Consider the following 26,310-nt stretch of genomic DNA (forward strand, 5'->3'; position numbering starts at 1 on the left):
TTAAAAAATATGCGCCTACTAAGCCAATGCTGTCTTTTTCCACTGGAAGGCCAACTCAAAACAAAAAATCAGCAGCAGCAGCAGCCTGAAAAATCTGAGCCTGCTAAGCCAATTCCGTCTTTGTCTACCAAAATGCCAAACCAATACTAAAAATCAGCAGCAGCAGCCTTAAAAATCTGCGCTTCCTAAGCCAATTGCGGCTTTTCCGACCGGAAGGCCAACTCAAAACAAAAAATCAGCAGCAGCAGCCTGAAAAATCTGAGCCTGCTAAGCCAATTCCGTCTTTTTCCACCAGAAGACCAAATCAGAACAAACAATCAGCGCTTCCTAAGACAATCCGTCCTTTTCCACCGGAAGGCCGAATCACAACAAACAATCAACAGCAGAAGTCTTAAAAACCTACGATTCCTAAGCCAATTCCGTTTTTATCCCCGAAAGGCCAAATCATAACAAACAATCAGCAGCAGCAGCAGCAGCAGCCTTAATAACCTGCGCCTGCTAAGTCAATTCCGTCTTTTTCCACCGGAAGACCAAATCAAAACAAACAATCAGCGGCAGCAGTCTTAAAAATCTGCACCTGCTAAGCCAATTCTGTCTTTTCCACCGGAAGGCCAAATCACAACAAACAATCAGCAGCAGCAGCCTTAAAAAACTGCGCTTCCTAAGCCAATTTCGTATTTTCCGACCGGAAATCCAAATCACAACAAACAATCAGTAGCAGGAGCCTCAATAATCTGCGCTTCCTAATCCAATTCCGTCTTTTTCACCGAGAGGCTAAATCACAACAAATAATCAGCAGCAGCAGCCTTAAAATTTACGCTTCCTAAGTAAATCCGTCTTTTCCGACCGGAAGGCCAAATCACAACAAACAATCAACAGCAGGAGTCTTAAAAATCTACGATTCCTAAGCCAATTCCGTTTTTATCCCCGGAAGGCTAAATCATAACAAACAATCAGCAGCAGCAGCCTTAAAAATCTGCGCTTCTTAAGGCAACCCGTCTTTTCCACCGGAAAGCCAAATCACAACAAACAATCAGCAGCAGCAGCCTTAAAAACCTGCGCTTCCTGAGCCAATTCCGTCTTTTCCGACCGGAAATCCAAATCACAGCAAACAATCAGTAGCAGGAGCCTTAAAAATCTGCGCCTGCTAAGCCAATTCTGTCTTTTTCACCGGAAGGCCAAATCACAACAAATAATCAGCAGCAGCAGCCTGAAAAATCTGCGCTTCCTAGGCCAATCCGTCTTTTTCTACCGGAAAGCCAAATCAAACAAACAATCAGCAGCAGTAGCAGCCTTAAAAAACTGCACCTGCTATGCCAATTCCGTCTTTTTTCCACCGGAAGGCTGAATCACAACAAACAATCAAAGACACGAACGCCACAAACGTGGTAAAGTGTCTTTAATTAAAGAAAAAAAACAACAAACAATCATCAACAGCAGCCTTAAAAACAAGCGCCTGTTAAGCCAATTCCGTTTTTTTTTCCACGGGCCGAATCGGAAACAAATTTGTTCGTAGCAGCAGCCCTTATATGTGCTCCGTGTGTCAATCCGTCTTTCTACCGGAGGCCGAATCAAAAATTTTTTTTTTCGTAGCGGCAGCCTTATAAATCTGCGCTCCCTGTGCCAATCCGTCTTTCTAATGAAGGCCAGATTAGAAACTTATTTTTCGTAGCAGCAGCCTTGACAATCTGCGCTCTCTGTCCTTATTCTACCAACCTCGCCATTGTCGCGATTGTACGATTCTTACGAATCACAGAAGAATTCAGAAATTCACTCAGACACGTCTAACGCTCACAAGAATAAACTTTTGTTTTGTTTGTCTTAACGAGTTTTGCCAAAAATAACAAACGTTGCCATAGATTTATTTTTTATTTATTATATCTTCAGTATTTCCGAATACAACTATTATCTTATTTTCATTAAATTTGATATATTTTCTGTATATCCTTCATCTCATTTCTACAGTTTCATGGTAAACCGACCTGCGCAATCTGATAAATCTGCAGCTTTTCGCTTTTTCACTGGTATGCACTTCCCGATGACTATAAATATTTTTCTTTTTTTTTCACTAACTTCTGACAAATTTGAAACTAAAAGAAACATTTCAAACTTGGGGCGGAATACGCGCAAGACCATGTGTTCAACGCTTAAATTTTGATTCCTGTTAACTTTCGAGAAACTCCGAATATCAAAACGAAATGTCTTTCTTTGAGTTTGCTGATTGCCAAATTATGATGAGAATGCATAATCGTAACAAATTTCGTTCTTTTAAAAGTTTAAAATGTGCACCAATATTCGATTCCAAAAAAAAATCATCAGCCAGTCATCAGTCGTGATATCAGCCAAGAAATTGAACTTCGTTGCCTACTTGAAGGCGTTTTCCATATAACAATTTCGAAAAGTGTATTTTCAAAAGCGAAATTTGCGAAAAGTTTAGAAATAACAAATAATTTTTTGCCAATATGGTTTGTTAACAAAAATGCGATAAACATGTTATTCAACATATCTTTTTTCAGGGATTTTCATCCTATTGGATGATTCATCCTATTTTCCGAACATATTTTCCCCAGAATGGGTCATTTCTCAGATTTTTTTTCACCAGAATGGAACATTTGAAAACCCCATTTTGTTTCAAACAAATCCATTTTTTTTTCATATTCCTGTTTAACAATTCAGTTTAATTTTCTGGAAAATGGTCATTCTAGAGCAAAATTTTCTGGGGAATGGATATATCTGGCGATTTTGTTGAGGTTCGTCTATAGAGAAAACAATGTTCAGAGCCTCCCACTTCTCGAACTCTGGGTTCTTTCATGAATTAAATAACTTTGTCATTCTGTAATAGGATTTCGTTTACGAAATCCTTGCACCTGATTTATAATTTTGAAATAATAAAAGCTATATAAGATTTGCAACTTTCATTCACTAAACATTAAAAAAATGCATAATGGTTTTCAGTTTTCGAAAAGTATCGTGCGAGACCCAATGATGACGTAGTTTCAATGGCCGATTATTTCAAACCTTTATCTTATTTTCATCGAAAATCTATAACCAGCTAATATTTTAATATTTCATATTCTCTGATTCTTACACTATTCAGTTAGCGATAGCCAGTAAAAAATACGAATAAACGTTGTTCTAAATCTTAAACAAAATAAAAACAAACACCTTTTATAATTTTGCTGTTTTTTAATGATGTTGATATAAAGCTCTTTAATTTAATTATGTTTAACTTTTTTTCCGAGTTATCCGTGACATACAGACAAAACAAGCCTTTTATGTATCAGATGGAAAGTTAAAAAAAATTGCCTAAAAACGTCTACTTTAAGTAGACTATGGTTTGATGGTTTAACCTCAATTTCTATTCATTATTAATTAGAAATTTTACATTTCAAATATGTAGACAAGTTTGATTTCAGTAACGGTAGATTCATGATTTGAAGATGAGTGAACATTTTTTTTTTATTTACGACACTTTACCATCCCTGTGGCATTCGTGTCTAACAAAGATGAGTGAAAATAATATTCGAAAATTGCTTCGTTAAATTTTTACATTTAACGTATTTTCTTACACAGCATTCATTATTCAAGGAAAAAATGGCAGGTGACCGTTATATAAACACGTCGGCTTTCCTCATTCAAAAAAATTCTGAGTCACTCTATCTGAGCCAGTCTATCCTAGAATCTTACCATTGCATTTGCATTTTCTATAACACAGTTTTATTGCACCAGCTCAATATGAAACCCGTTGTCCAAATTTGGTATACCTTATTCGCCAAAAGCAAGTTTCAATGCAATTTTTCAATGCTTTTTTTATTGCCCTAGAAAAGAATCGAACACTAATTGGACGAGCCTCCATTTTTTGAGCAAGCCGAAGGAAATTGGAAAGAAACCGAACTGTGGGTGGAGCTTGGCTTTGATCTACCTGACGACGACATGTTTTGTTTTTGATTTGCCGGAATTTGTTCGAAACGAGTTTGTGGAGGTGTGTCAGAAGAGTCTTGAAATTTCAAACCAACCAGCAAATGATTTGGTTTCTTCGGACCAGAACTTTGTATTGCTCGATTCTATACGAAAGTGATTTCAAGAACCATTTCTCGGTCATAAAATGTGAACGACGATAAGTTTGATTCAATTGATGAATACTTAGCAAAGTAACTAGCGAGCAAGTGCTGCTACTTAATTTGAAAATGCATTTTAAATATTTTTCTATAATCTCCTCAGCAAACATCGAAATAATAGATTTTAGTTTTCAATTCTTTTTTACGTTAAAGCTTAGAAACTAAGACCGATTTACTTAGCGATTAGTTTAATTTGTCCAATCGGGTTTTGATTAAAGTAAGTTTGACTTTGAACTTCTAACTAAAACGTTATAATCCAAAAAAGTTGAACATTTTCGCCTGCCTTAATTATAGTAGGGGAGAGTGGGGTATCGTGAGCCATGGGGAAACGTGGGTCACTTTTAATATCTCAAATGTGTGTTGAGATAAAAATCTCAAACCAACTGTTATCGTCGTCGCTTTGCGTGAGCATATATTTCTATATGTTGTTGACTAAAATACGCATCATATGTTTATCTTTTATTTATCAAGCTAAAAAAAAAAGTTAGAAAAATTCTCTTACATAATTAAATAAAACACCCGCTAATTGCATCGATGGGGAACAAAAATATGCTTCATAACAAAAATATGCTCATACGCTTATGATCTTATGTTGTCATGATCTTTCACGTGGAAAAGGAATTTTTTATGAAACATCAATAAGTCACACAAACGCAACTAATTTGCAAATCATAGCTTTTGGGAAATCGTGGGCCACACATCTTACCTACCTACCTAAGGGTCCAGCGCCGATTGGCCGGCGCATAGGGCTGAGATAAAAGATCTCCACTGCTGGCGATCCGGAGCCAGCGTCTTCACTTGCTGCCAGCCAAGGTTCTCGTCAACTGTGCGGATTTCAGCGGCTAGACTTCGCCGCCACGAGCTTTTGGGCCTGCCTCTTCTTCGATGCCCATCTGGATTCCAGTCAAGCGCCTCTCTGCAAATCTCGTTTTCATCTCTTCGCAGCGTGTGCCTAATCCATCTCCACTTACGTTCCCGAATCTCGATTTCTAGCGCCTTTTGATGACACCGGCGATGAAGTTCAACGTTTGAGATCCAGTTGCCAGGCCACCAAGCGCGGATGATGTTCCGCAGGCAGCGATTCACAAAAACTTGCAGTTTTCGCGTCGTCACCGCATATGTGCACCAAGTTTCACACCCGTACAGCAATACGGATTTCACGTTTGAGTTGAAGATTCGGATCTTAGTTCGTAGAGAGATCTGGCGTGACCGCCAGATGTTTCGGAGACTCGCAAACGCAAATCGGGCTTTTCTGATCCGGGTTTCGATGTCCTTCTTGGTACCACCATCAGGCGTAATCTGGCTACCAAGATACTGGAAGCACTCCACTGTCTCAACCTGTTGTCCAGCTACCACGAAATTGGAACGATTTTCTGTATTGATTGCCATCGACTTGGTCTTTCCGACATTGATTTTGAGACCTGCTGCCTTGGAGCTTTCGGTGAGGTCGTCGAGTTTGCTCTGCATGTCTTGTTGTGTTTGGGCGAGCAAAACAATATCGTCTGCCAGGTCAAGGTCGTTCAGTTGCTCCATGGTAGAAGGATTCCACGGCAATCCTCGGTTTGGTCTACAGTCAATCGATCCAGTCAAGATCTCATCCATTACGATGAGAAAAAGCAGCGGTGACAAAATACATCCTTGATCTTGAATACATCAAGATGGCCACACATCTTGAACCACCTTTATTTTTATGTTTTTATACACATTCAGAATTAAAAATACGTTTTTCCTATCTGTGTAGTTTTCGTATACCAAATGAAGAGATATGAAAAATATTTTGTCCATCCTATATAAGAAATTTTGCCAAAAAGTTCGCGAGCCAGGTTTTGGAATCTATTCGATCATACACAGCTTTTTATTTCACCTTCTGAAATTGCTTTAAAATAACGAAATGAATTTTGGGTCAACTCAAAAACTTTGCATGTAATTTGGTCAATTCAGATAAAGTGGCTCCCGATTCCCCACCATTTTTCAAAATCCATAAAATATAGCTTTTTTTAAAACAGTCAGAATTTGGGGAAAATAACTTATTAAAAAAAATTTAAAAAAATACCTTCTGATACCTTGAAAATGTAGAAAATCATACCATTTTTTATTTTCATTTTATCTTTTATAATAAAGAAGTTATGGAACAACGAAAAAAGTGGCCCATGATTCCCCACTCTCCCATACATCATCATGTTATGAAATTGATCAGAATTTTTTAGACTATTACCATTCCTGGATAAATTTGGAACTGCAATTAGTTTAACCTATTATTTCACATGGTAACAGCATTTTAGTGCCTGATTGTGGAGGATTTTGGTGTTCTGAATTCTAGATTGGAGCTTTCGTCAGATTATGTCTATGTTTGGTGATAACGTGTTTGAAGTTTGAGAAATTAATCAGTTTTGAGTGGAATCAATTATGTATTTCTAACTGATGAACTAAAAAACCTAAATAACAAAAACTGATTTTAAATCTGGTCAGTATCCTGCATTTTATCAAGGATTCCGAAGTCTATAAGTAATTAAATAGTTTAATTTATTCAACAACTTTGTTTAAAACTGCAACACGTTCATAAATATTTAAGATCCTTTTAATGTAGTTTAACTTTTTACTCTAAACATACAGGAGGTGAAAAAATGACGGATTTCATTTAAATAAATAAAGATTACGCCTAATATAACTTTTTTTTTTCGCAAATTCAAGTTCATACAGTACCATTTTTATTTTCAAAATAAAAACATTTTATCATTGTAATATTTTTTTTCTTAGTTTTGTTGTTTTCTAATAACACATGTGGAATACCTATTCATACCGCGAGCCAATTTTTACTAAATTTTTATTTTTGGAATGCTTATAACGTTACTCAAATATAATTCTAGGACAACACTGAGCAACAATAATTTATTTAAACGTTATTCAAAGTCGAAGAAAACAAATCGAAAAAAATATGCGTCAGAAAAAAGGCTGTAGATCAGTTTTCAAGAACTCGAAAAAAAATTTCACTTAGTGACAAAGTAGGCTAGAGGCTATATGTTATACATATAATTGAGTCTCGCTGCCTTCTGCTTTAGCTAATGATAATAAGCTTTTAATTTATGATTTAACAAAAAGTGAATTCTGGCTTGTGATCAGATTCAGAATTAAAAGTGGAAAAACAGATTCAAAATTCAAAAATAAAATTGCAGTTGGCTTAAAAAAAGTTCCCAATTCATTAACAAAATTAAGTTAAACTGAGAAAATGGTTTTGGAATTTTACTGGAATTGCAAATGATAATAAATAAGACTAAACTATATTGAGATTCTATCATCAATTCTGATTTAAGGCAAATTTGAATTTATTATATGAATGTAGATGGCAACTTTTACTACTTTATTCATTATGAGATGCTTTTAACAGAGAGTTGAAAAAACTAATAAATTTCTCTTAAGCCTTTCTGGTTGCCGTTAAATAAGACAAAAAGATATCATCTCATCTAATAAATAATAATTTTCTGTTTTTATAAAGTTTAAAAAAAAATCTGCTTTGAAAATACCATAACGTAAATATTCAATTTTAAATTCTTTATCAATTTTTGATAAACGACTAAAATTATTCAAGTGCAAAAATCTCGACTCAGAACTAAAGCCAATACCCACGAATCTAATTCGAGGTCCACAATTCCACTAAAACTCTTCAAAAATCTCTCACTTATTGATAGAAATTGAGTCCCTAATATCGAACTTAAATAAGATAAGACTTAGCTTGCCAGATTTTCCGAACGTTGCCCGATTTTTTTCATTTATTAGCAAAAACAAACAAAAATTTGAATTGATTCATTAGATTTATAATTACGTATTTTGCGTCCAAATTTTTTGAGAAAATTTCATCGAAATTTACATGAACGAGTTTTTTAGAAACATAAGATATGATGATGTCCTTGGAGCCAAAAAGGTACAAGTGCATAAAACTTTATTTCGAGAAAACACACTATTAAGTTGTTGTGTGTGGCCATTTTCCATGTATTTTTCTGAAATTCGTATTTTTCTTACGAACGTAAAAGTATGTGAATAAAATTCAAAAAATCTGAAAAAATCATCGAATAAGTTTTAAATATGAAGAGTCGTTTGGCATCATTGACTCAAAATCGCCTATTTTTTTACTTATACCCCTTTGGTTCCTCAAATGATTTAAAATTGAATGATGTGTTTTGATATAAAAAATCAGGTTTTTAAGTGCTTTTATCCAGGATTAGTATTAAATAATTTTGATAGTGGCGAATATTGGGGGAAAATACCCCGAAATGGCACGACCCGGATATAAGCGAAAAATATCTGGTAAGCTTAGGTTAGAATAGTTCTGTATTTTGTGGAACCAACTTTGTTTATAAACATTAAAATTGGATGTCTGTGATCAAATTTCGGATTCTTTTTCAGTTTTTTTTTTTTTTTGTTATTGAAATCCAGTTTGAATCATCATTGGGAAAAGAAACCTGATTCGAATCTTGGTTTTACATTTGAAACCTCAAATAGATGTATTTTTCATATTCGAAATTTATCATTTCGGAATGTGGAAAAAATTTAAATTACAACCTTTACAACATTTCAACTTCTATTTTTTTGCAGAATTTGAACTTACGAAAGTTTCCTAATGGTGATCCATCATTGAAAAGCCCGAAACAGTATCATCATTCGCAGCTTCTATTTAGATTTACAAATAAATTTCTAATAAATAATAGAAAAATGAATTCATACTGGAAAGGAAAAATTCAGAATCCAATTAAGAGATTTCTGGTTAAGGGTTTTGATACAAATTTCGATTGTTGGTTCATAATTAAAAGAACTTATCATCTGGAACTTAGACAAAAAAAATTCAGAGTCAGATTCGGAATTCAGATTTTGAACTCAGGTTCAAAAGGGCAGGATTCAGATCCGGAAGTCAAATAAGAAAATCAGACTTAGGTTTAGCTCGAAGAGAATTTTTTCAAGAATTCAAATTGCATGAGATCGCAGTTTCAGAGTTTTAATTCTGGATTCAAAATTTAAATTTAATATTAAATCAGAGTTAGTTTGGAAACCAGCAAAAAATACAAGTTTATAATAAAATTTTGATTTGTTTTAAGATTTCGTTCTTTGAAAAATAGAGATTAAAATTTTTTAATAAATTAACTCAGTATTCTAATTATAAAATAAATTATTTATAAATTTTTATTGGTCAAAGAACTTTTACTTTATCTTCAAGCGAAAGTTAGCCTGTATACATATGTACATAATTTATTGGTTCCCATATTACAAATTAAAGACTATCACCGTCTTAGCCTTATGAGGCTTAACAGACTGGAAAAAGTTTCCGAAACTGCTTAGCTATTTAAAAATTAAGTTTCTAACTAAAATTTTAAATTTAAATCGAGTTATTAAGAGTAGAAAATTACTCTCATTTGAACCGCAAAAAATATCTCTTACATTTATTTCTAAATATTTTGTGATTGAAAGGAATTTGGTTATTATTTGCTCATTTAAGAGGATACACGAGTATGAAACCTTGAAATTTATTATTTATTATTTTAATCTTTATAAAAAAATTTGGAATTTCTAGAACTTAATTTCGAAAGTTAGAACTTAAAATAAAAACCTAACTACTAAAGTAAAATACCTCAAAGCTGAACAATTATACAGAACCTACAAGTTCTTTTATACTCTTTAGTATGACTAAATATGACTTGTTTAAGCTAACTGATATGAGAAAAATTTGTCACCAAACCCCACCATGATCCGGGTCTTTCTACGGTCCTGATAAACGATTGTGTTAGACAGTAATACCGAAATTTTCGAATGATAATTCCGGAATCTATAGACTAAAGTTGAAATCCATCTTTGAAAAACAAATATGGACATTCCGAACTGATTCTGATACTATTTAAAATGTTCCTTTATTTTATTTCAATCACGATCTTAAGATTTTCCATAAGGTGACTTTTTGAACCACAACAAAAAATCGGCATATGTAGTTTTATGGAGTTAGATTTCAAATAATATCTTCGAATTCGGGCATTGAATTTTGACTATAAGCTGATATTTCAATATATGTAAATTTTAATCTTAAGCTATTCAATTTAAAAAATGTTTCGTAAATCGTGTTTTTATGTTGAATTATATCGAATTAAAATTATAAGCGCTGATGTGGTCTAGTGGATAGGCTGGCGCGAGTCTGGTAACCCAGGCGTACTGGGTTCGATTCCCGGTATCGGCAACAAAAACTTTTGGGTACGAATCCCATATGCTGCCGACAGGTAAGATGTGTTTCATTGTATAAATAATTATATATTTCAGAGGGAATGCATCTGGGGTAAAATCTGAAGAGACTATTGCAAGCGGAGTGGATTGCCAACCATTGTAGGTCTCTGAAGGTTGGATGCCTTCCCTCGACGAACCATCGGTCGTGGAAGCCTGAGAAGCAATTCGAAGGCCCCAAGCCACACAGACATAGGCTGGTCCTTGCTACCGATGGGGGAACTATACATACATACATACATACAAACATACATACATACAATTATATCGAATTCAAATTATATCAAATCGTTAAAAAAAACTCAATTTTAAAATCGAATTCAACTCGAACTCGAACTCGAACTCAAAGTTCAAAATCGAATCATCAAAGTTCACATCGAATTTGAAATAAATAAAAAGTTGTTCAAAAATGAATAACTTTTTTCTAAAACAGAATTTGTTTAAAATAAAAATTGTAAATTTTGGACCCAAATCTCTAATCGAGAAAGGTCTGTTATTACTTTAGTTTAGTTCTGAAGAGTTCTGAAGCATTCTGAACACAACATTGAAAAATTAGTTTAGATACAGTAAATTTAATAAATCCGAAGCTAATGCATATTCAACAATAAGGAATTTCAGGACTTAGCATTCTAGTATGTAAAACTTTGGTATAAGAAATTCTACATTTATTCGAAAATCATGCTTTCCAAAATAATTTGAAAGAAACACTGATCTTATTTTCTAGAAAATATTTTAGACTTTTAATTTGATTATTTTTAGCATCCTCCAATATTTAACATGATAATTTACAAGCAAAAGTACATCGAGATAATCTTACGTTTTTAGTTTGCATTTAAATAAATTTATCATTTATTTTTTTTAAACCAATCTTATTCTGAATACCCTCTATTCTTTTCACCTCTTAGTTTTTATCGCACTGTTTGCAGCAAAGTGTTTTCAAGTGGAAGAATATGTTGAACTCTTGAACATGATTTTTTTTTTTACTTAATTGTGAGAAAACTTTAATGAACACAACGATATTGTTCGAATTTCGATTCCTTCTTTCCTTTGCTAGATCGAAAAGCACTCAATAAAATGAGAAACGCCTATTCTCAGTAATCAAGGTTCAAATGTTAACCTTCAAAACCATCCGATTCCTCGTCCTCGGTGGCTGAATCCATATATTTCCTCGGTTCTTCCACCCCCATCCATCGCATAAGTACTTCGTGGGCATGATGATGAGCACCCAGCTCACTCGGCCTAGTTCCTTTGCCACAATACCGGCAGAAAATGGACGGCTTTCGATGTTTCTTGATCCAGTGTTTTTCCCGATCTTCGGAACTTAGGAACCTTTGTGGACAATTACTGCACCAAAAAGAGTTGGGGTCAACTAAATGCTCCAAAACGTGCTCACTCATATCCAAGAATGTACCGAAACGTAGATCGCACCTCGAGCAGTGAAAAGGTTTCGGTAGTCCGTGAACCGTTTCGTTGTGCTCAGCGAGCTCTCCAACACGCAAGAACCATTTCTTACAAGTTGGACAGTACAGACTCTTCCAATTTATAATGTGCGGTTTGTAAACCGGAGCGTTCGGGTCCGGCGTTGGCTGATCGTAAGGAGGTCCAAATGTTCCCGGCGGCCACTTGTTTCTGTCTTCAAGAGCGTAAGTTTTTCCTCCATCACGCGATACGAAGCAGACATTCATCATGGTGTTGGGAACGCCGTTCACCGCCGCGTTCTGAAAATTTAAACACTGTTGAAGCTTTAAACTGTCCATCGATTTGGCAAAGGTTAATTTACGATAACGTCTGATCCGGGTAAATACTCATAGCTCTCCTTTGTCGAACCACTCCATATTTGCGCTTTACCGTGTTGCCCGCCATACAATCCTTCGTAGTATTCGCGACAGGACATCCCAGGTTTCGGTGTCAACGCATTGTCACTGGGCACAACTACCGTGCTGATTGCAGCTCTGATGACGGGAACCTGATTTGATGGAAAAGAGATCCAAACATTAGTCCGACTTATTTTCGTGTTTTAATAACTTGATTTTCAGTTCACCTGTGGGTTTTTTTGCTGTGTCGTGTTTGATCCGAGTTGATGCACCACGGGTTGCGTTGAAGCTACCGGTACAACATTGTTAATCTGTTGTTCAACTGGTGACCCAAAATCCATAGGAAACTCTCGGTACGAGAATGCTTTCGCTTCACTGTTATTCGGTGGTTGTGCCTCTGCATTGTTGATGGCTTGCGCGCATTTCTCTTCCATCATTTTCCTCCAACGTGACAGGTTGCCGTTCCGTCGAGCTTTGTTTCTGCTCTTCGATGCCTCGATTGTCTCTGAAAATTCTGCGCCCAACGGAAGAAATCGGCTTTCCTGCTGAATCCGTGTGGTCGAAAACTGTCCTTCAACATTCGCTATCATCACCGGCTGTACATTTGCTGTATTGGATGCAATTGTTTCATTCCCTAAACTTGTTACATTTGACACATCTTGCGCATTCTGGACATTCGGGGTTGATGGTGCATTCAATGCATTTGGCATGCCGTACCGTAAGAATGGTGTATTTAGCACTTCTGATACATTTGCTACACCTTTAACTCTAAGTACATTTGGTACATTTGATGTATTACGTATCATAGACAAGAGTGGTACAATTTCTGCCTGTTGTACATTTCTGACAATTCTTACATATGGTGCGTTTCGCAACGCATTACTGCTGTTCGGAACATTTTCAACGTTTCGCAATGGGAGACGGTATTGTGCTTCGCTAGTGGTTTGATTTCGGTTTTTATTGAATTCCGACAAACTTCCGAAAAGTTCAGTTCGAGCTGTCGAACCACATTCGGCACGGCTTTGCATCATCGTTGAACTCAACAGTATGCTTTTAGGAGCACCCTCCGATTCGTGTATTAGTCTTGAAAGTAATAACGTTGTATTATAAAGTTTCAATTATAAACAGTACAATGATGCGTTATGGAGTTTAGATAAGAAGCTCAAAGTTGGGGCTATATATAACTAAAAATACACATCAAGGCCTGCTAAGTTTGTATTTTGCTACTCTAAAACTTTGTGATAGTTTATTATTTCTAATCCCTCAAAAAAGTGATAAAAGTGGTTAAAAATGGTCTCTTCAACTAAATGGTCTGCAACCAACTATTTCATGCGAAACTGTCAAAAAGCTTCAGTTTTAATTGAAAGTTTGATGTATTCTTTTCAATTATAATGTCCTCTATTAACTTAAACGTACATTGATACATGATACATACGTTTAAGCATTTAAAGATCAACAATCACATTTGTCTTTAGTCTCTTGTTTTTGGAATAAATCTGGAAAAATTTTAAATGACTTGAAGAAATTTATGCACTTTTTTGGCAAGACTGACACGTTGTTCAAAAAACTTATCTCAACGATCAACTTCCCTGAGACCACTTGTTATTTTGACTTCTTACCTGACCATGAAAATGCATCGACCCTCTCCGATTTGGCCCTAAATTGACTTATTTTAATGTAAATAATAGAAATTTAAAGTTTTGGGTAAATCGGATCACTCTTCTCAGAATGGGAGCCCCCCATTCTTTCAAATTTTGCCTTTTTCTCATGAATAACTAATTATATCACCCCTGTAACAAGCATTCATGCAATGTTTGCTTTGGACTCAAGTACTTGTATGCAAGGTGCCTTCTACCTTGTACTTCAGCTTTCATGTGTTGTTTAAATCTTGCACAATTCTTGAATAGTTTGAGCAAGGAGATTCGAACCTCGACCTTTGGGAGAGATGCCCCTCCCGATCAGATGAGAATAACAAAATTATATCAAGATGAGATAATTTGGTATTAGATTTTTCCTATTAAAAAGAGATTTGATTCAGTACTCGTAGGAATTATACCACCTTCTGATAGCATAAAAGCTTTGTTTATTTAGAAATGGGACAGGTATGAATGTTCGTATCTTGAAAATCATTGGTTTGAGCAAAAGACCTTCTAAGAAGGAAATGAAAGCAATCTAATGAGTATTCATGGAAAAATATGAAAAAATATCGTTTTTGTAAGAAAAATTTTTATTTCATTCTTTATATCTCCCACCGGTCAAGGCACACTTTTTTCAGTCATGATATTTATCAAATTTTTCCAGTAATACTCCATATATTCGGCAATTTAGGTGTCTGCATCCTTTTTCTTCAATTGCCGCTACTGTTTTAACCAATATTGCTTATTTTACAGAAACTGGAGACAATTTGGTGGATTCCACTACTTTGAATTTACCAAACTTGATTATTTTTGTGCCACTAAAACAAGTTGTTACTGAATGTCAGATGGAAAATCATACAAAAATGTGGTAGAATCATCACAAGACACAATTCAAAGTACAATCTATTATTTGAGATCGTAAATTTCGCAGTTTCCAAACAAGGCTACTCTTGTGAGGCTTTTGAAAACATTGAAATCCAAAGTTTTTGTCACGAAAATTTTGTTATTTTTATACAGGAGCAGAGTCTTGCCAAATCATGATATTTTTCCTAAAACAACCAGCAAATATAAACTTTATTCTGCTGGGGACCTTGTCGGAAGTAGAGATGATACAGAACTCAACTGCCGTAACTTGTGCAACATAGTTTATTTCACAAGTTTTTTTGTCCATCAAAAATTATCTGTCGGAATGGCTCAGCAAAAATGTGTCTTTTGAAGTTTAGTTTACATGAAGTTTACATGATTATTGCTGGTAAACATTTCTATTGCTCAAGGGACAAATTTCCAAGAAATTTCGGCGATCTACAGTTCGTTTCTCTCATATTCATAATTTAAAACGCTGGTGTTAGCCTTCACTTCCTTGATGATCTTCAACCGTAGTTTCTGATCAAGTGTTTCCTTCATTCCAACACTTGGTTTGAACTTTGTGGACATTCTTGACAGTGTTTTTATACTTTTACACCACTCACCCATGTTATTTTTGCTATAAACTACGGTTTTGTCAGCTTTCGTTTTCATAATGATAAATATTAAAGAAAACTGTGACCAATTATTTTTTCTTCTCTTGCAACTTGAATATCTCGGAAATGTGTTGGATTTAAATTTGAAAAAAATAGGCAGGGTAGGATTATTTTACAGGCAACACAAGGTAGTCAAAACATAGCATGTCCAATAGACTGGCCCATAACCAAAAAAATCCTTATATTCCACGCGGCACCCCTTAGATTGGTGCTGTTACGAGGTCCCTCGTATCGGTTTCGAACCTACCTCGAGCGAATTAGGAAGATTCGCCTGGCAGCTTAAGACGTCAAACAACTTATCAAAACAAAGCAAGGAGAGGATCAATCTTGTAAACAATTAAGTAAAAACGTGCTTTCGAACCACGAATTAAAGAAGTTTGTTTTATCTACGGTTATAAGCGGTTGCGATATCGAAGTTAATTTAACGGTAAAGGCGAAGGTTTGCTTTAGTGAGGTGATATGATTACAAAGAAAACTTATTATTGTATTCTCTCTTTAGATCGCAAACGATATTCGATCCTTAAATCTAAGCGAACCCAAATTGATCTTAAACTATTTATGAGGATCTTGTATAAAATTGTTTAATTATTCCCTTAAAGGTAACTCAAACCTATTGAAACTTGAATTGTATAATCGAATTATAAACATTTAATAGGTAGTAAGATCTCGGTTGCCTCAGAGGAGCCTAAGAGGATTTACATCGCTTGAAACGGAACAAGTCACTAAACGTGAGTTTACACACCTATTGTCATTAAAACACAAACTAATTTCCCTTACCTCGCAGGGATTTTTATTATAGCTGAAATATATGCTTAATGCGGATTCGGAAATCGACTCGTTATTGAAGAAATAACAGGTGCCTTTAGGTGAAAAAATGACTTTCTGAAAGTTTCAGGCCATTTGGCAGAATCACGAGCTGGCGCAAAGGACTTGAAATTTGTATGGAGATTTTCGGCGAAATGTATGAAAAATCGACATACTTTCACTCTTTGTGTTCTAAAATATGTTTCCAGTATGCTAGAAAGCTCAAAATTTCAGGAATTGTAGTTTAAACATTGACAAACAAGTTTGTAGAAGATTGTGACGTGATACGAGCTGACTGAGATGAGTTATCCGCAATTGAATGTTTGTTTTTTTTTCGCATTTCTTTGATATATCGTGAACGGTGTATGGGCTAATAATCGCACTCACTTGATCGCATTGTCACACAATGCAGCAATTGATAGTTTTTCAAACTTTCTTTCAACTTTTTGCAAAGATATCTAATATATAAAGATGAGTTGGACTATATATGTTTGTTTGTTTGTATGCACCTTATACAAATCCACACCGCTTCACAGTGGTCCAAAATGCGAAAAACGTGATCGTTGCTTATAACTTTTTTTAGGTCACATTTTAGCATATCGGTGTCTTCGGAGAAGTTTGTCAGTAAAATCAGCTCTACAATAAAAAACTATTATTTTTCTGATTAATCCCCCTACAAGTGAGATAAAATTTCTAACTTCTCTGTTATAGGTTTTAGCTCTTTGATGTCTTCGACAAACTTGTTAAGAATCAAATTTTCTACAACTTTGTCTCAGATGTCAAGTTCCTAAAATAATTATTATCCGAGATATCAGCCAAATACAAAACTTAACCTCTAAAAATCAGTTTTTTTTAAAATAACTTTTTTCAGTAAATTTTAAGTTTAATAAAATGCGAAACTGCTTCCAAACCTTTGCTTCTGACATCGCGCAGGGAAAAGCTAGAAGAAAACACACGTACCTAGTAGAATACGCTGTATGTGCTTTCATAGAAATCGTTGTTTTTAATGCAAACATGGAAAAGTAAAATTGATATATCTCGCTTGGATACTGACGATTGTACCTACATCTTGTAGACGGAATCTTCGACTTTATTTTGCATCTAAAGCGGGCTGCCCGATGTTGCCCGGTGTTTATAAAATAAGGCGTGAAAAAGCCCAATTTTCGGTAATCTTTTTAACATAGCTCTGCAGTATTACAGTTTACAAACCTGAAATGTTCAACAAAGTGGTGTATTTTAGTAAGACAAACAACTTTGTGGAACATTTTATTAAACTTAAAATTTACTGAAAAAAGTTATTATTAAAAAACTGATTTTTAGAGGTTAAGTTTCTTATTTGGCCGATATCTCGGATAATAATTATTTTAGAAACTTGACATCTGAGACAAAGTTGTAGAAAATTTGATTCTTAACAAGTTTGTCGAAGACATCAAAGAGCTAAAACCTATAACAGAGAAGTTAGAAATTTTATCTCACTTGTAGGGGGATTAATCAGAAAAATAATAGTTTTTTATTATAGAGCTGATTTTACTGACAAACTTCTCCGAAGACACCGATATGCTAAAATGTGACCTAAAAAAGTTATAAGCAACGATCACGTTTTTCGCATTTTGGACCACTGTGCGCTTAACCGATCAGCCTAAAATTTGGTACAGTTATGTGTTTGGACCATGGTAAGGTTTTAGTCATAGTTTTGAACCCCTCCCACCTAAGAAAAGGAACCCTCCCATACAACTTTTGTTTTTATTGCCACAAAACAAAAGTCATGGCACCCATTTTTCAAAACCGAATTTTCCTTTTGGTGGGGTTATTTTCACCATCACCATGGGCCGGGCATTAGTAACGACAAACCAGAGTTCAGGTGTACTGGGAAGCAAATCAAAGCCTGCTATCATTTAAAATTTGAAAGCAATATTTTGGCGCGTTTTTTCCTTCTACTGTTTGGAGCCCGGAGCATAAGCACGATGTTTTCGCATGAAATAATGAGCCTACATTTCAGATGAAAAAATACTACTCGCCTTTAAGGGATACATTGATCCGAACTGTGGTTTTCAAAGTAGCGCCTACCGCCCCTGGATAACGTTTAATGTCTACAAGAATATGCAGTGTGTGAAGTATGAATGCGATGATTCATCTGCATAATAAATTGACTTCTTTAGCTTAACTACTAACTGGACTAAGCGCTGAAAACTAAAGAACGGATTTTCATAAATTCCAATTTTAAAGAATTAACCATTTTCGTATTTTTGAATTCCTCATAGTTATAAGTTGAAGGTTGCTATTTCAACGCTTTGATAGGTGTCGAGGAATTAAAACGGGGGATTGGAAAATTCAACGTGCACTATTGAAAAAAAAAAACAAAAAACCATCCAACATTCAAAACTTTTAAGTAATAAAATCTGAGGTTTAGATTTTTATAAAATTCAATGTTATTGGCCAATTTATTTTTAGTTGTTGTTGGTCATCAATGTGTTCAATCCAATGTTGAGAAAACTAAAACCGTAAAATTCAGACAAATGATTTCTAAAATTTTTACATTCATCACACTATAACTAATTTTATAATTGTGTTTTAGAAAAAATTGAATAGAATTCCAATAACAAATTTATCATAACATTATAAAATGATGAAGTATTTTTGATAACTTTAAGAACTATTTGTAGAACTTTCAACATCTAAGAGAAATCATGGAAAAATGTGAAATCAAACAGCGAACAATTGAAAACTTGCTAAGTGAGTCTTAGACAAGGTTTCAATGGAAGTCTTTTTAGAAATTTCTAAATAAATAATACTTGAATAAACCATCCTACGGGGAGATCATCCATCTTCAAATCAATTGCATATGTTTACAAGCTTAGAATACTGGATTTTCAGTAGATAACACCTGGGAAAGATAAAAAAAAAACTTTTTTTTCAAATATTAAAAATTACACCTTCGTATCCAAAGAGGTATAAGTTGAAATGTAATCGATTTTTGTTTAATAATATGTACTAAACAGTTTTTCGTATAACAAACTTAATTTGGTGGTTTTTTTCATGTTTTGAGAACTTCAAGGTATCGTTTACGTTCGAAAATAAAATGAAAAATTATCAAAAAATGTATGGAAAACTGCCAATTACAAAAACTTACACCCCTTGCCTAGAAGGGCCTCAAATATAAGAAATCTTATCAACCTTAACATTAGTTTTTCGTTATTACATGAACAGGCATTGAAGGGAAATTATTTTCAAATTTTGTTAATACAAACCTTATAACTATTAGTTTTAATACCAATAAAATTTTACAAAGACTAGCGAAGCTGACAAAGCTTACATGGCCTAACATGGCCCAAATTTGTTAAAATTATGAAAACAAAATGTTTGGAAAATTTGGAAAAATCAAACGACTAATTTTGAATTATATTTTTTGTTAACCCGAGCAAGGCCGGGTAAAATAAGCTAGTTTGTTATAAAATAAGTTACAACTTTGCGGAGGACACTAACTTTCTATCTGTTATTCCTATGTGTGACAATGCGATCAAGTTAGTACTAATGATCCACCTATACACCGATATGAAATGCGAAAAAATCACACATTGAATTGCGGATAACTCATCACAGTCAACTCGTATTGCGTCACAGTTTGTCATTGTTTGAACTACAATTCCTGAAATTTTGAGCTTTCTAGCATACTGGAAACATATTTTAAAACACAAAGAGTGAAATGTCGATTTTTCATACATTTCGACGAAAATCTTCATACAAATTTCAAATCCTTTGCGCCAGCTCGTGCTTCTGCCAAATGACCTGAAACTTTCAGAAAGTCATTTTTTCACCTAAAGGCACCAATCTAGCGGGTGCCGCGTTGAAAAAATGTTGTAAAAATCACCCCATACAAATTTGGGCCAGGCTAATGTCCAATCACTAGAGACTCAGCTATAACCAAATGAAAGTGTCCCATTTCTAAATGGACTAAGCTTAATATCAAGATAATAACTCAATTAAATAGATAGGATATTTACCAGCAAAAATGCAAAAAATATGATTCTTGTGAAAAAAAACATTAAAAATTCATTTAATTTTTTTCTGCAAAACTGTGAAATTCAATTCTGCTTTATAAACTGAAATCTTATAAATCAAGAATCAACATGCTCAAAAATCACAATTGACTTTTCTTTCTGTTCTTTGCCCAAATTCAGTTTAAAATGAAAATTTCATGAAATTTATGAGCATTTTGAAACAAATTATTATTTTTTTTATATTTATAAGCATAAATTATAACTTACTGTAGTCAATCACATGGTTGCTAAAAAAAATTAGAATCTTCGGTATAGGGGACTTAGAAATGTTTTGTGAAATTCGTGAGATTTTTATTTTGGAGCCAAAATATTTATTAAAACATATTTTGAAAAAAAGGGGTGGATGAATTTCTCCAATAGAGTACATGTTACAATACTTTTATGTGATTTGTTTGAGCAAACTTATGTGAACGTAGCTTTCTTTCGTAAAATTTGGGAAATTGATGTATAAAAACCAAAAATTAATATTTGTGTAAATTTATTTTTCGGCATATCGGTGAAATGTATGAGAAGAAAATTTACAGATGTTGAAAAGAGCGAAAGAGCATTTTTGCGAGGAAAACTTATTAACGTTCACCGTAAAGTATGCAACATTTTATTATTTAGGAAAAGTAGTACCGTAGTAGTAGTGATGTTTATTTCGATTTGGTAAATGGCAATTTATATCAGGTTTTCCACATGGTAAGAGCAAGTTCACTGGTGTTGGGAAAAAGTGAAAGAAATTTTGACATTTTGAAAATTTTACCATGCAAAAATGTTTTCAAGATCTTGAAGCGTTTTATTTTTTTACAACACTGGTTCTATTTCAGCCGTATGTGATAGAAATATTGCTATTTTTGCATCACATGCGAAAATACAACACGTGTTGTAAAAAAACTAGAAGGCCACAGATCTTGAAAATGTTTTTGCATGGCAAAATTTTCAAAATGTGCCGTAAGTGTCGAAATTTCTACCACTTTTTCCCAACACCAGTGAACTTGCTCTAAGAGCAAGTTCACTGGTTGAGATGGAGATAGAAATTTCGAAGGTTTACAACACATCACAACACATTTGCCGAACACCGGTGTTGGGAAAATCTGATATTCGAACAGTTTCGCGCTGTAAAATTTGTATCGTAAATACCTATAACACTTTTTGGCCGAGGGTGATAGAAAAACACGATGTTTTGCAACACCGAACCGAGTGATACAGACGATACAGTCGGCGTTGCAATACAGTATTCGTGCATGAAACGCTTCGGTGCTGCCATCTTTCTTATGCTCAAAACCTTAGTTGAGGGGAAAATAAAGGAAATTGACTAATTTCAGGATTTTAACATAAAGTAGGTAATATTTTCTTTTGTAAACAATTCTCTTATCACTTAAATTGATACGAATTACAAAGAAGTTAATCAACTCTTTAAAACCTACAGCCAATTTTTGTCATGCCCTTGCCAATTGAATTGGCTATCATACTAATCATACATTTCGAGGCGCAGAGATGCCAGAAAGCTAGGTAAATAAATTTTGTTTGTTTGAGCGGTTTTCGGGAGTAGGAGTTTCATTTTTTAATTTGAAAAATGTTATTCCGTCGGAATGTCCGGTATCAAAATTTGAACGCCGCCTTCAATGGTCCATTATCTTTAGAAAACGGAACCCTCGCTGTTAATTCGTCGAGTGTCAATCATATCAAACGCAAATTGTTTTATAATTAAACCCCATATTCCAAATTTTAGGTTGTGCTGCCAGAATGCCCTAATTTGGCTTCCGGTGAATTGGATCACTGATCCCTTTGTTGAAACACGGTCAGGAACGGTTCTAATATCGGTTCCACAGGTTGGACCTGGTTGGATTTTCAGAGAAGGAACGAGAAATGAAACGGCCTACCAATATAAGTCTGCATCAAAAGTTACCAAACAAAAACACTTAATTTAAATTATATGTAAAACCTTTAAATTCGAAGAGTCCATCAAAGACCAGACTCACTTTCATTTGTGCTCTACTTGCCCATACAATTTCGAGAATTTTACTCATAGCATTGGAAGAACGTTACAATACCATTACCATATAATAACCTAGGTCAGGCAAATAGAAATTTTGATGCACATTTTTTACGTTTCGACAGAAAATTAGCACTTTTTAAAAGATTTGTAAGCGTTTATGCAAAAAAAAATGGTGCCGGAACCAAACAAAATCAACAAAGCTGTTGTTTCATAGATGAGTTAAGTGAAACTTGTATACTTATCCAATGCCAAACTCTCTCAACAACTTAGAAAAAGTTTTAAGAATGGTATTAGCACTAATATTTTTATAAAGTGAATTTGATTTCAATTTTTAAACGATCAATTCGAAATAGGAAAAAATAGTAAAAATACTGAAGAGCAAATGCACTTGGCATCGCTGGTTGCCCCCAATTTTATATATTCGTTTTGTATCACACCGGTGGACGGCCAACATTTTTGGTCTATTTTTCACGATACATAAATTCCCATCTGTGCAACAGCTGTCAAAATTCCTACCACTTTTTCCCAACACCATTGGACTTGCTCTAACGATTATTATTTGGTCTAAATTCGACTAAAATATACCATATTTGAAATTAACTTTAAAGAGCCACAACTTCTCATCCAGAGAGCCGCAGGTTGCCAACCACTGCACTGCCCTAGCACATTCCCCATAAAATTTTGAAAAGTCTATACATTTTCAGACAATTCTGAGCTATATTTTAAATTCTAGAATTGAACATGTGCTACAAAACTTCAACAGCGGTTATCTCGAAACAAGTCAGGTCGCTCATACGACTCAAAACAAACTCCTCATATAACTTTTTTTCGAAACGACAATGAAATTTCTTGAACTTTCCATCTGAGTGCTCGGAGTGATAACAGAAAAGATCCTTTTTAAATAATATCTCTAGATTTTCAAGAAAAATACCTGATTTTGTTTTTGAACAAGTGATTTTCATTTCCTTTTTAACAAAATGAAAATTGACAAAAATCAAGATTTAAAAAATTAAACAACAGGTTTTTTTTCAAAAATGAGCTTTCTCAAAGCATTTTCCCTAATAACTACGCTACAAAATGGAACATCATCTATTGTGTGTGAGATTTGAAAAATTAGCCCAATCATATATGTTGTCAAACTTCCGTATTGCTTTGAAATAACAAACCATTTATTGTGATTCTCACGACTCACAAATGTGATGATTCTGAATTTGGTATTGCTACTGATAGGTAAGCTCTTTGAAAAAAAAAAGTCGCTTTTCTCTATTGATTAATCAAATAAAAGCATACAAAAGCCTCCCAAACTGTGACTACGACATTCATGTTCACATTATTATTTGATAGTTTAGACAAAAAATTGTTTTTAAATAATTTCCCGATTTTGTTACTCTCCTCAATTTGTCACCCAAAAATTCATCAGGGGGGTGCCAAAATTAAGATTTCACTGTATTGACAACCAATAAAGATTTTTAAAGTTGGAGATCTTCAAATTAAAATACGACGTTAAAGTTTATTATTTCTATTCAGTTTTATTAGTGATCTGAGTTCATGATGAAAGTAGGGACTGAAAATCCAAAACTTAGAGTATATTTTTTCTTAATAGAATTCAGAGCTAAGGATAATGAGTCTAGACTCTAGAGTAATTAGCAGTGAAAGGTTCAATAGCCTAGTAAGTCTTGGAAATCCTTGTCCTTAATTTAGAAATCAAAATAGGAATCATAATCATAAATAAAAACTCATGTTTAAAAAAAACGAAATGACCACAACAGATACCATTCGAAAGCGTGACAAATATGAGTACTTACATTGTGCTTTTAAAAGCTGTGTTTCCAAAACGGAACAGACGAACAGTAAAACTTAAAAAACTGACATTGGAAACAAATAAATTTTTACGCCAAAGAAACTAACGCGGCAACACACAAAACAACTGCCTTGTTTTTTCTGCCAACATGGCGACAAATGGCCGCCTCAATTTCTATTGTTTGCTTCGGAATTGACCTACTATTGAACGAAAGGATTGATTTATCCAAAATTAAAATAGGGTGACCAGATTGGGACAATAAAAATTTGAACTTTATAGAACGAATTCGGAATTTCAATGATAAATTATGAAATCGGAAAAAAGAAGTTCAAAATGGTGAAATTCTTGATTCGAATTTCCAGATTCTGGACTCCAAAAATTCAGAATGCTGTGAATTATAAATTTTAGGAATTTAGAATTTAAAATAGATGTTTGAGAATCGAGGCTTCGGAGTTCAGAATTCTGAAATCGAAATTCGGAATACATAGCTCTGAACTTTCTATCAAGTGATATTTTACCCAGACCGGAAGTCGAGATGCCCTCCCAAAACAAAATAAAAAAAATTAAAGTTAAGAGTTGTGGACTCTTAAGTCTGAACTTAGGGATCCATTTTGTTATATTCATCAAATAAATTTTATTTAATATCTTCGGAAAAGGCAAGTCAACGATAGTTCCATTTTGATTTCATAAAGCTCAAAAAATTAAAATAAAAAGGCTTAGGTATTGGAAAAAAATTAAAATCAAATAAGAAATAAAAAAAACATAGACTTTTGCTCTGAAAATTGAAACGTTTTATTTCGATTTTTCCAAACCAATATCCGACTTCAACCTCCGAGTCACTCGTAGCTGATGCGATCGTTCGTGCCCTGCCAAATGATCGGCGCGGCCGAACTTTTTCCCGCACTCGGTACAAGTGTACCTCGATACGCCATGTTTGACCACGTGGTGCCGTTCCAGATCCTGATACCAATGGAACTGTTTCGGGCACACGGGGCAGGCGAATTCCTTTTCTTCGCTTTGGTGACGGCTCGTGTGTTTCTGTAGCTGATCTTCGGTGCGAAATCGTTTGCCACAAACTGTGCATCGGTGCTTTGTCGACTGTAGTTCAGTATGTTTGGCCTTGTGATGCTGAGTGAGGCCACCCTTGCTATAGAATCTTTTCTGGCACTCCGGGCAACTGAAAGCTGTCGGCTGGCATGTCTTGTTGTTCTTAGTTGTCGTTAGATCAGGAGCTAGTGGAGATTTGTAGCTTAGTTCATTAGCTGTTGATAGAATTGGATCCACGTTGATGGAAACTTGTGATGATTGGTTTGAGATTATCTCTTTTCCAGTTCGCACATCCTTCTGTTGACAGGGCACGTAAATATTGGATTCCCTATCAGGTTGTACGACATATTCCACCGTGAGCGTTTGGAAATGTGACGTTTCGTATCGGCGATCAATGACGGACAGATAAGAACCGCCGGTAGCACTGTAGATCTGGAACTGTGACGAGAAATCATCCAGAAAGGCTGTTGAGATTGGTTCCAGCCCAATCGGTAGTGCATTGAAGTTTTCGGCAGCAATATAGGGTGAAGATTGAAACAAAACATTAGATTGAGTCTCCGAAGAACCCTGGGAGAACTTACTGACATGCCACTGACGTTGTAGGGGTTTATCCAAACCATAAACACATGTCTCTGTCCATCCTTGATTGGTTTCTTTGACTTGAAAATAGGTCATTATGTTATTTTTTTTTTTCTTTCACCTCTAAAACAAAAAAAAGTAAATTCGGGATCAAGAGACTCTCGGAAACAATACTTACATTTTTGTTTGGATTCAATACACAACTCAAATGATAAATCTTTCAGTCAAAACACAGAAGTTAGTGATCTATTGTGATCTGTTTAGTAGGTGTGAGTGATCAAACGCTCTCCTAATTTATAGCAACTTGTGACACACTTATTATTTACAATCTGACGGAAAAAAACGAATACATTTTTATCACATCGGAAATAATCTAATAGGCATATTTAGCACTAGACATACCGACACTTTGTATATACCTTTTTATACCGCCGGGGATCAAATGACCCCTAACACTTTTTCCGCTAACACTCTCTTGTTTCTCAACCGATTTTTACTAAATTTATAGTTTTGGAAAGCTTGTAACGCGACTCAAATGATTCTCAGGCAATATTCAGCTATAATCATCAATTTCAAAGTTATTCAAAATCTTTGAAAAAAAACTGAAAAAACATGCATCGGGAAAAAGTCTGTAAGTCAGTTATTAGGTGCTCGAAAAAAAATCACTTAGTGCTTGCAAAAGCTGAAGTTAGAAGC

At 34.6% G+C, this 26,310-nt stretch overlaps 2 protein-coding genes across 15 annotated transcripts in view; one reads left to right on the forward strand and one right to left on the reverse strand.

Moving 5' to 3' along the window:
- LOC129755815 (zinc finger protein Gfi-1b-like) overlaps positions 1–24,142 on the reverse strand; it is a 30,112-nt gene extending 5,970 nt beyond the window's left edge. For 3 of the 4 annotated variants that reach the window (XM_055752488.1, XM_055752486.1, XM_055752487.1), the window contains exon 1: positions 23,993–24,142. Coding sequence is in view for 1 of the 4 variants with exons in the window: in XM_055752485.1 (XP_055608460.1) it covers positions 11,486–12,091; positions 12,154–12,339; positions 12,415–13,218 (1,596 nt within the window). In the remaining 3 variants the exon portion in view is untranslated. Of the gene's footprint in view, positions 1–11,140; positions 12,092–12,153; positions 12,340–12,414; positions 13,271–23,992 lie in introns of those variants that run through there. The other variant, XM_055752485.1, reaches the window with a different exon arrangement.
- LOC129755813 (uncharacterized) overlaps positions 1–26,310 on the forward strand; it is a 263,710-nt gene that overhangs the window by 100,899 nt on the left and 136,501 nt on the right. The gene's annotated exons all lie outside the window — the stretch shown is intronic.

The sequence above is a fragment of the Uranotaenia lowii genome, chromosome 3, assembly GCF_029784155.1.
Source record: "Uranotaenia lowii strain MFRU-FL chromosome 3, ASM2978415v1, whole genome shotgun sequence".
NCBI classification, from domain to species: domain Eukaryota; kingdom Metazoa; phylum Arthropoda; class Insecta; order Diptera; family Culicidae; genus Uranotaenia; species Uranotaenia lowii.